A 12,020-nucleotide genomic window follows, 5' to 3' on the forward strand; every position below is an offset into this window, starting at 1 on the left:
GATTTTTTTTGGATCTGAGATCCATTAACTGCTGAATAAGAAAATAAATACTAATTCATTTTACAGAATCCAAGTGCAGATTAATCATATAATTGGCATCTTTTCATAATTCTCATTCTTGCAGAAATACAGCTTAACACAGAAATATTAAGGTTTGCAAGCTCCAAGTTAATCTCTAGAAACACATAGCTCTAATACACGTCATTAATATATTCAAGAAAAAATGCTGTTAGCAGTCAGGATTTTGTCTGAGACATTCCCTCAATAAAGGGGTAAATCGCTTTGCTGGGCATCAGGATAAAGTAGTGTATTTGCTTTCTTTCCTTTCCTTTTCCCTCTCTTTCTTTCTGTTTCTTCTGATGTTTAAGTTCTGCTTAATATTTAATAATTGCATCTTGCTATTTAATAATTGCATCTTGCAACTTAAGTTGTTTTAAAGTCTGAATTCTTCTTTTTTCTGAATGTTGGGAATTCTTCCAGAGATTTAGGCCACAGATTTTTTTTAATATGATGGTTGCATAACACCTTAAAAACAGTATCTTGTTGCATCTTTGGTATATAAACACCATAAAAAAACCAGAATGCTTTGAAAAACTAGGTGGTAGAGGGACTTGAGTTAAACATTAATCCTTCTCTCTGCCATAATCCTAGGTACCTACTGTGAAAGCCAGTCTGAGACTTCCTGCTACATGTGCTGTAGTGCTTTCCAAATGAATACAATTATAATTCACTAATTTCACTGACTAATTACATAGAAATCCACAAGTAGTACCAATAAACTGGGGTTTCGTTTCTCAACAGGCTTTTCCAGAGGATGTTTTATAATAACATGAATAGTTTAATTGAAAACCTCTACTATAATACAAGTAAGTCTGTGAAACCCTCCTCAGTGAACAGGAGAGTTTCCATACAAGACAGAAGTGGGACAACATTCAATTGTTGATACTGTGTTGCTAAGAGTCTGCGTAGTTCTAGAAGGGTTGTGTATCAGGGAAAATCATTGATAAAAAAAATACATTTTAACATTCAAATTTTGACATTTAGATATTGTGTGTAAAATGCTAATAGTAAAGTTTAGGATTATGAGTGATTGTCTTCAAGTTTCCAAATATTCTATGGAAAATATGGGGAGTTTTGTTTAATTAAAAAAATAGAGATGTTTCTTAAAAATAAATAGATATATTCAAAACCTCACACCTCCAGGGATTATGTGAAGATAGATCTCCAAATGGCCCATAGGGATTAAAATTTTAAAGTTGCTTTGGTGAGTGAAAAAAAAGAAAATGGAAGTGTTGAAACCACTTCTAAATGCTGGCTCTACTCCTTCCACATCATCACATCTAGGCTTTTAAGTTTGACATTCTTGCTGAGAGGGAGCTGAACTCTAGAGACCTAACCATTTGAGGTGGTTCTTTCTGCAAAACAACTCTGAATTCATTGCCTCAGAAAACAAAAACAAAACCAGTTGCACTGGATAACAGTGAATGTGAGCCTGAGGGGACCCTCCTCTTAAAGTCCTATGTTAAGGGGATCACAGGCAGTTGCATCCCCAAGGCAGAAAGCTGATCTAAAAAGACCAGTGCATGGATCCTACCTCTTCTCATACTAGCACTTTTTACCACTGTATTCTAGTTCCTGTGTTGTGTCATTTTTGCTTTTTCTCTAGTGTTTGTTATATTTGAAGATAATTTGAAAACTGCCTCCCAACTCTTTTTCTGTAGGCATGACTGTCTAAAACACTCGTTTCTTGCCCTCATAATTTATGTAGCCAACCTTCAATCATATTTGTACTTGTATATTACCCTCCTATTGATTTTTCTTTCACAGAGTAATGTCACTCATTCTGTGGACATTTCACAGGGCCAACAGAGTTAGTTGATGTAGAAAATGTCTTATTTCATTATTTTAATCAGTTTCTAGAGGTGTCAAGTTCATAATATTTTGTGCATGCCTGAAAGTGTGCAATATTAACGATTTTCATTAAAGCATTCATGTTTACAAGACAGGGACTCTTTATTGAGGAATACATATATCTACATCCTAAATTGTAGTAAATTTTTTATTAAACCTCCATCATTAATACTAGTAAGTTATTAAAAATTTTAGCAAGTATACTTATCACACCCTACTTTTCATGAGCATTCTCAGGGGAAACAAAAGAAACCATAAGCAAATTGTCATGACAGTGAGAGTAAATACTTGATGTGAATAAACGTAGATTTTTATGAAGAGCCAAAAATAGGTAAGTCAATCAAAAGTTGTTCTGAAACTCATTTTGGCTGTCCTAAAATGGTAGGACTTTTCCTTTATGCCTGTCTGTCTGGTTGTTGTTTTGACCAACGTTGTCTTCCAGTTTATCAAAAATTTTCTTTTTTCTATTAATGATTTTTTGTTTTTCCCTTAGGCTTGAATCACCCACCAGATCCTTGATCATGGAAGCTCCCCGTGGGGTCCAGGTGAGTGCTGCTGCAGGAGACTTCAAGGCCACCTGCAGGAAGGAGCTCCATCTGCAATCTACAGAAGGGGAGGTGAGTCCCAGAAAGTTGGACCCTGGCCCTATGCTGCCCATTTTGAAAATACAAGTATTTAGATGTCCCATTTATAATTGACTCGTGAAGGAATATCTTTCAGTAGAAAATAAATGGAGTTGTAACTTAGGAAATAATATTAGGTTACCAAATTTCATATTCAAGAAGTATGTATTTGTCTGGGAGGCCAAGGTGGGCAGATCACAAGGTCAGGAGATCGAGAACATCCTGGCTTAACATGGCGAAACCCCATCTCTACTAAAAAAAAAAAAATAATAGAAAAAGTTAGCCAAGTGTGGTGGCGGGCACCTGTAGTCCCAGCTACTCCGGAGGCTGAGGCAGGAGAATGGCGTGAACCCAGGAGGTGGAGCTTGCAGTGAGCCAAGTTCGTACCACTGCACTCCAGCCTGGGGTGACAGAGCGAGACTCTGTCTCAAAAGAAACAAAAAAAAGAAGTATATATTTGTGTAATTTAAACTTTTCCACAAAGCACTTCATCATGCTTCCCCTGGAACCATATGCATATAATTGGAGAAGAATAACCACAGTCCTTTTTTTTTTTTTAATTCTTGTTATATCTTGATATTCAGAAAGTTCTTCCAGAAAGCACTTTGGTTGTTTGTTTCCATAGAAAGATTGTATTTGTGTTCTACTCTTCCACTATAAAGTGATAAGTATACACGATTGTTGTATCTGCAGAATCACATTTTTATTCATTCTGGAAATTACCATTATTTCTTCAGATAACCTCTCCCCAATTTTCTGTGGTCTTTTTCTTTTTCTGAAACTCTGAAGACATAACTTTGCATTTTCACACCTTCCACATCTCTTACCCTCTCCTTCACAGTTTCTTTATCTTACTGTGCCTCATGCCACTGACTTATTCAGGTCTATATTTTCAGGGTTCTCCCCAGTATCTAATCTCATATTTTATCCACATATTGAGCTTTTAATTTTAGTGATTATGTTTTTAATGTCTAGCAGTCTCATCTTTTTTTCTTTTTTCAAATCTGGACATCTTGGCAGATGCTTTCATGCCTGTTCATTTTTAATTCTACCTTATTTTAAATGCTCATACATGATGCATATGCTAGTCTATATATTTTTACTATAATTTGGAAAGTTCTTGACAGTCTAAATCTGTTGCGTTGCTTTTCCTACCAATACATTCCCTTGGTGTTTTATTTTCTTCTTGTGTTATTTATTGTTTTTAATTATGACCCCCCCAAAGGTCAAACTGAGAAGAAAAACAATGAAAGGATAAGTTGAGAGACATGTTCTGGAGTATCTCAGTCCTCTTCAGATATAATGATGAGGTCATAATTTAATACAGGCAAAAGGGGAATATTCCTTTTTTATCTTTATGCCATTACCTCAGTTATTAATTCAAGATGAATTGTAACTATACATTTGCTGCCTTTTTAAAAACAGATTTACTGGTAAGACCATATAAGAGTCTTAGCAGATATTACACCACAAATGATCTAGCAATCTAATGTATAATATTTTGAAAATATATTAATATATTCTACCAGGATTTCTTTCCACTACAATTGTAGACTACAATACTGTGTCTAACACAGTAGGACGGAAGTCTTTCTTTTCTTAAACATCTTGCATTATTTTTAAAGAGTTGCTTTGATAATGGTAACTGTTTCATTCAAATTGCTGATAATAAATATTATTATTAATATCTATTTTGCCCCATACAAGAATCATTTACATATGTTGTTTTATTCATTGTATCAGCAGAGTCCTTTGATTCAATTACCTATCATAACTTCATTGTCAAATGAATATTATGCAAATCATAGCCACAGGTTTTCATCTGCGGTTTTTTTTTATAGTAACAAAATAAAAGTACAGAAAGGCACAACACTTAAAGTAGCATGTCTTTTTCCTATGAAGAAACAGAAAATCATAATTTTGCTACACTGACTGTACCACAGACAGATTTATCATTTACTAAACAATACAGTGGGATATAAAGTCCTTATCCTTTGATAGTTTTTAAACTACTTAATATCAGTCATGGTAGTGAGGTATCTAAAATGATGGATGAAATGTAGAAGAATGAAATTGTATGTAAAATTCTGCACTGTTGAAAATTCATAGTCATTTCAGACATAGTATTGTAAAGTATTTCAGACTCAGTCTGGAAACCAACATGAATTGCAACTGTGTGGAGAATACTGTAAGTGGTATAATGGCATATGTAATACAATAACAGCATATATGCCACAAGATCACAGAAAAATAATAAAGCATTTTTTTTTGAGACAGAGTCTCACTCTTGTTGCCCAGGATGGAGTGCAGTGGCATGATCTTGGGTCACTGCAACCTCCACCTCCTGGGTTCAAGCGATTCTCTTGCCTCAGCCTCCTGCGTAGCTGGGATTACAGGCACCTGCCACCATGCCTGGCTAATTTTTGTACTTTTAGTAGAGATGGGGTGTTGCCATGTTGGTCAGGCTGCTCTCGAACTCCTCACCTCGTGATCCTCCCACTTCAGCCTTCCAAAGTGCTAGGATTACAGGCATGAGCCACTGTACCTGGCCGAAAACAAAACAATTTTTTGTTTTGAAAATTAAGATTTCCTTTGTGAGTCCTGGGCCAGATTTCAACAGGTCACCGAAGGATAAATGAATTCTTGGTAGAGGAAAGACACTGAACTGTGACTTAAGGGCCCAGGGCAGGGAAGAGTTCCAGAACCAATGGATTCTATGGGGTGTATAAAACAATGTTGAAGAGCCATATCAATTTTAGAAGTTGGAAAGTGAACAGCATCACTGCCTTGGCAGAACAGAAAAAGATATGATAAAGTTCATCCATGCTGTACAAATCTAGGTAGGTGCAGGAATGCTATGTTGGAAAGAATCAATATGTAACAGCCCCTTTAATCTTATGACTTACACCTCTATCTCAAGCCAAGACAATATCACTTTCTCTTTCTAAGGACTCCATATGAATCAATTTATCTATTATAAAAAATGACTTTATATATCGGTGGAGCTATGGTTTGGATCTCAGAAACTTATGGAATTTTAAGCATTGTCATATAGCCAGATACAATCTAAAGCAGCCCCTAAATGGATGGCAGAACCAGAGAACACCGTTATGGCTATGCTGAAGCAAGCTACTCATTATAAGGCTTGAGTACGTCAAGGTTTACTCCATTGATGAAGCCTCCATAGCTCATGCTTGATTCTAAGGCTGTCACCTGCAATCCTTACTTACTCTTGCAGTCATCTGATCAATCCCACATGAGCTCTCTTCTCCACATCTCCATTAGATTTTCATATCCCCCTCCTTAACTGTGTATGTCTCAAGGTTTCTTATCCAAAACACCAGCTTTTAATATTTCTTCAAGGTAAACTCAACTCCAAACCTGTAGACTTAAACCCCACAGTCTCAGAGTTTGCCCCTAGAATACTTTTGGCATTTTCAGAGCTTAAGGATGCCTTTCCTCTGCACACATGCTAGCTCCTGAAAAGGGACTGAACTACACAAGCCCACTTCCCCACTTCCTCTTCCACTCCATCAACAAAAGGAATCATCTCTCATTCCCTGGGGAGAAGAGAGCCCCACATGTATCACAACCAAGAAGAAATGAGACCCAACATCCATACCCCCAAAATGTATTGCCTTGGGTTTTTGTTGTTGTTGTTTGTGCTTAGTTTTGTGCGCTTCTTGCTTCCACATCAGAAAAACAAATCTTAAAAAAATAGAACAAATTCATTTCTTTCTCTTTGCTTTCCTGTCACTTAACACAGAAGGTAACTATGAGGTAATATATTTCAACATTTGACATCAATAAACACAAGCTGTAATCATGCTTTTTAACTTTGAATACTGTTGATAAATGCAGCCATTCGTTTGTTTTAATAATGTATTCATTTATTGAATAACTATTTGTGTTATGTAGAAGGTGTATGTGCAGGGTTCAATATGGTAGGAATTACTAAAAATTCAATATGATTCTATCTTTGAGGAGGATGTATTTAGCAGGGAAAGTAAGATGTGAAGATGGCTATAAAATACCCAGTAAGTGATCAGCAGAATAAGATATTTAAAATAATAAACTGCAATGGGAGAGTCAAATAAAAAAGCAGGCATTGCAATCCTAGTCTCTGATAAAACAGACTTTAAACCAACAAAGATCAAAACAGACAAAGAAGGGCATTACATAATGGTAAAGAGATCAATGAAACAAGAAGATCTAAGTATCCTAAATATATATGCACCCAAAACAGGAGCACCCAGATTCATAAAGCAAGTCCTTAGAGACCTACAAAGAGACCTAGACTCCCACACAATAATAGTGAGAGACTTTAACACCCCACTGTCAATATTAGACAGACAGATCAACAAGAAACAAAGTTAACAAGGCCATCTAGGACATGAACTCAGCTCTGGACCAAGGAGACCTAAGAAACATCTACAGAACTCTCCACCCCAAATCAACAGATTATACATTCTTCTTAGCATGGCATTTCACTTATTCTAAAATTGACCACATGATTGGAAGTAAAACATTCCTCAGCAAATGCAAAAGAACGGAAATCATAACAGTCTCTCAGACCACAGTGCAATCAAATTAGAACTCAGGATTAGGAAACTCACTCAAAACTGCACAACTACATGGAAACTGAACAACCTGCTCCTAAATGACTACTGGGTAAATCATGAAATGGAGGCAGAAATAAAGATGTTCTTTGAAACCAATGAGAACAAAGACACAACATACCAGAATCTCTGGGACACAAAGCAGTGTGTAGAGGGAAATTTATAGCACTAAATGCCCACAAAAGAAAGCAGGAAAGATCTAAAATCGACACCCTAACATCATAATTAAAAGAACTAGAGAAGCAAGAGCAAACAAACACATTTAAAAGCTAGCAGAAGGCAAGAAATAACTAAGATCAGAGCAGAACTGAAGGAGACAGACACACAAAAAAAACCCTTCAAAAAATCAATGAACCCGGAAGGTGGTTTTTTGAAAAGATCAACAAAATAGAGCACTAGCCAGACTAATAAAGAAGAAAAGAAAGAAGAATCAAATAGATGCAATAAAAAATGATGTAGAGGATCTCACCACTGATCCCACAGTAATACAAACTACTATCAGAGAATACTATAAGCACCTCTAAACAAATAAATTAGAAAATCTAGAAGAAATGGATAAATTCCTGGACACATACACCTTCCCAAGACTAAACCAGGAAGAAGTCGAATACCTAAATAGACCAATAACAAGTTCTGAAATTGAGGCAATAATAGCCTACCAACCAAAAAAGTCCTGGACCAGAGATATACAGCCGAATTCTACCAGAGGTAAAAAGAGGAGCTGGTACAATCCCTCTTGAAACTATTCCAAACAATAGAAAAAGAGGGAATCCTCCCTAACTCATTTTATGAGGCCAGCATCATCTTGATACCAAAACCTGGCAGAGACACAACAAAAAAAAATGAATTTTAGGCCAACATCTCTGATGAACATTGATTCGAAAATCCTCATAAAATACTGGCAAACCGAATCTAGCAGCACAACAAAAAGCTTATCCACGACGATCAAATCGGCTTCATCCCTGGGATGCAAGGCTGGTTCAACATACACAAATCAGTAAATACAATCAATCACATAAACAGAACCAATGACAAAAACCACAATTATCTCAATAGATGCAGAAAAGGCCTTCAACAAAATTCACAACCTTCATGCTAAAAACTCTCAACAAACTACATATTGATGGGATGTATCTCAAAATAATATGAGCTATTTATGGTAAACCCACAGCCATTTGTCGTAAGGAATGGGCAAAAATGGGAAGCATTCCCTTTGAAAACTGGCACAAGACAAGGATGCCCTCTCTCACCACCACTATTCAACAGAGTATTGGAAGATCTGGCTAGGGCAATCAGGCAAAAGAAAGAAATAAAGGGTATTCAATTAAGAATACAGGAAAGTGAATTGTCTCTGTTTGCAGATGACATGATTAGAAAAGCTGATAAGCAACTTCAGCAAAGTCTCAGGATACAAAATCAATGTGCAAAAATCACAAGCATTCTTATACACCAATAACAGACAAACAGACTCAAATCATGAGTCAACTCCCATTCACAAGTGCTACAAAGAGAATGAAATACGTAGGGATAAAACTTAAAAGGGATGTGAAGCACCTCTTCAAGAGCTACAAGCCACTGCTCAAGGAAATCAGAGGGGACACAAACAAATGCAAAAACATCCCATGCTCATGGATAAGAAGACTCATTATCATGAAAACGGCCATAGTGCCCAAAGTAATTTATAGATTCAATGGTATCCCCATCAAGCTACCATTGACATTCTTCACAGAATTGGAAAAAAACTACTTTAAACTTCATATGGAACCAAAAAAGAGCCCACATAGCCAAGACAATCCTAAGTAAAAAGAACAAAGCTGGAGGCATCATATCATGCTACCTGTTTTCAAACTTTACTACAAGCCTACAGTAATCAAAAGAGCATGGTACTGGTACCAAAACAGACATACAGACCAATGGAACAGAACAGAGGCCTCAGAAATAACACCGCACATCTGCAACCATCTGAACTTTGACAAACCTGACAAAAACAAGCAATGGGAAAAGGATTCCCTATTTAATAAATGGAGTTGGGAAAACTGGCTAGCCATATGCAGAAAGCTGAACCTGGATCCCTTCCTTACACCTTATACAAAAATTAATTCAAGATGGATTAAAGACTTAAACATAAGACCTAAACCAAAAAACCCTAGAAGAAAACTTAGGCAATGCCATTCAGGACATAGGCATGGGCAAAGACTTCATTACTAAAACACCAAAAGCAATGGCAACAGAAGCCAATATTGACAAATGGGATCGAATTAAACTAAAGAGCTTCTGCAGAGCAAAAGAAACTATCATCAGAGTGAACAGGCAACCTGCAGAATGAGAGAAAATTTGTGCAATGTATCCATCTGACAAAGGGCTAATATCCAGAATCTAAAAAGAACTTAAATTTACAAGAGAAAACCCATTAAAAAGTGGGCAAAGGATATGAACAGACACTTCTCAAAAGAAGATATTTATGCAGCCAAGAAACACATGAAAAAAGCTCTTCGTCACTGGTCATTAGAGAAATGCAAATCAAAACCACAATGAGATACCATGTCACGCCAGTTAGAATGGTGATCATTAAAAAGTCAGGAAACAACAGATACTGGTGAGGATGTGGAGAAATAGGAATGCTTTTACACTGTTGGAGTGTAAATTAGTTCAACCATTATGGAAGACAGTGTGGCGATTCCTCAAGGATCTAGAACCAGAAATACCATTTGACCCAGCAATCCCGTTATTGAGATTATACCCAAAGGATTATAAATCATTCTACTATAAAGACACAGACACAAGTATGTTTATTGCTGCACTGTTCACAATAGCAGGGACTTGGAACCAACCCAAATGCCTGTCAATGAATGACTCCATAAAGGAAATGTGGCACATATACACCATGGAATATTACGCACCCGTAAAAAATGATGAGTTCATGTCCTTCACAAGGACATGGATGAAGCTGGAAACCATCATTCTCAGCAAACTAACACAAGAACAGAAAACCAAACACTGCATGTTCTCACTCATAATTGGGAGTTGAACAATGAGAATACATGGACACAGGGAGGGGAACATCCCATCTGGGTCCTCTCTGGCATGGGGGGCTAGGGGAGGGATAGCATTAGGACAAATACCTAAGTAGATGATGGGTTGATGGGTGCAGCAAACCACCATGGCACATGAATACGTATGTAACAAACCTGCATATTCTGCAGATGTTAAAAAAGGGTTTTTTAAATAGAACTTATAGTTAAAAAAAGGGTTTTTCTATCTTGGGCCATCAGGGAAAGGTATATGCAGGAGAAAACAGATGAACTAGGCTTGGCTGGAGGGTGTGTTTGTAACTTAGAGGGGAGAGATGTGTTCACGGTGAAGAAAAAGCATCATGTAATTTATGGACTTTACAATTCCATTCCCTATTCTATATGGATGAACCAAAGACAGGCCCTATCCTCATGGATCTTAATGTAAGTAGAAGAAACAAACAATGAATGAATACAAATGTAACATTACAAATGAACTTTTACTATAGAGAACAGTATACCTGTTAATGAGAGAAGAAGGATTAGCATTATTTTAGTAGAGTGTTTATTTAGAAAAGTTATTTCCAAGGAGGTGAACTTTGGGAGAATTGGAGCAAATCTGTTTGCATCCAAATTAACCTACAATATATATACTTGTGATGTGTGAATTCTTTTTCTGGCTTAACTTTAGTTTGCAATACAGTCTTATAGTTCAGAAATTTAAAAAGCATCAAAAGAGTGGAAATCTCTCTCCCATCCATGTTTTACACCCACCCAGTTAATATCTCCCCCCACTCATTAAATCTCTGGAGAAAAGTATTTCCGTTTGAGGAAACAGTAAAAATGCCGTGAGCCCATAGTGCTTTTGCTATTTTTGAGAAAATGCAAGAACTGGAGCAAGAGGAAGAATTACAGGAAATGATGTTAGGGAGATAGGCCAGATCTTGTAGGTAGGGCCTTTGGGCCATGGAAAGACATTAGGATCCAATTGAAGTGTGGGGGATGACATCAAAGTGTTTTGAGCAGTGTAGCAAGATTATTTGATTTGCATTTCTTAAAAGTTCACTCTAGCCATATGTAAAGTCAATGATAGGAGGACAAAAATGGGCCACCAGGAGGCCAGGTAGGGGACTATTACAGGAGTCCTAGTACAAAACAAATGGAACTTAGATGAGGGAGGGCAAAGATACAGAAAGCAGAATATTCTCTCCTACTCCTGTCAATTTAGGGATATCCTTCAGACAATCATAAGCTATATATCAGTAGAAACAAGAAACAGCTGGAGAGAGCTGTTTCTTTGCTCAAATTCAAGATGTGTTTTTTTCTTTTTCTGAAACTTTCTCCATGCATGACAGAGCCATACGATCACTGTCCCTCAAAGTGGTGAGTCTGTGATTTAGAATACAGCATTTTCCAAATTAGAAGATTTAGCGAAGTAGGTACTGAACATAGGTAATAGATGGAGACTTCAAATCTAATTATAGACAATAATAATATATTGTTCACTGTGCCGATTAGCTACTGTATTGGTTTTTACATTGCTGACAAAGACATTCCCAAGACTGGGTAATTTATAAAGAAAAAGATATTTAATGTATTCACACTTCCACGAGGCTGGGGAGGCCTCACAATCATGGCAGAAGGCAAAAGGCACATCTTACATGGTGGCAGGCAACAGAGAATGAGAGAACCAAGTGAAAGAAAGGGGTTTCCCCTTATAAAAACATCAGATCTTTTCAGAGAACCAAGTGAAAGGGGTTTCCCCTTATAAAAACATCAGATCTTTTCAGACTTATTCACTACCCTAAGAACACTGTGGGGGAAACTGCCCCCATGATTTAATTATCTCCCACTGG

General features: G+C 36.9%; 1 protein-coding gene across 4 annotated transcripts in view; it reads left to right on the top strand.

Moving 5' to 3' along the window:
- SGCZ (sarcoglycan zeta) overlaps positions 1-12,020 on the top strand; it is a 1,114,856-nt gene that overhangs the window by 1,094,867 nt on the left and 7,969 nt on the right. For all 4 annotated transcript variants that reach the window (XM_030812348.1, XM_030812347.1, XM_030812349.1 and 1 more), the window contains one exon: positions 2,405-2,528. In XM_030812348.1, the coding sequence (XP_030668208.1) occupies positions 2,405-2,528 (124 nt within the window). The remainder of the gene's footprint in view (positions 1-2,404; positions 2,529-12,020) is intronic.

This window comes from Nomascus leucogenys, chromosome 4 (genome assembly GCF_006542625.1).
Source record: "Nomascus leucogenys isolate Asia chromosome 4, Asia_NLE_v1, whole genome shotgun sequence".
Lineage (NCBI taxonomy): Eukaryota > Metazoa > Chordata > Mammalia > Primates > Hylobatidae > Nomascus > Nomascus leucogenys.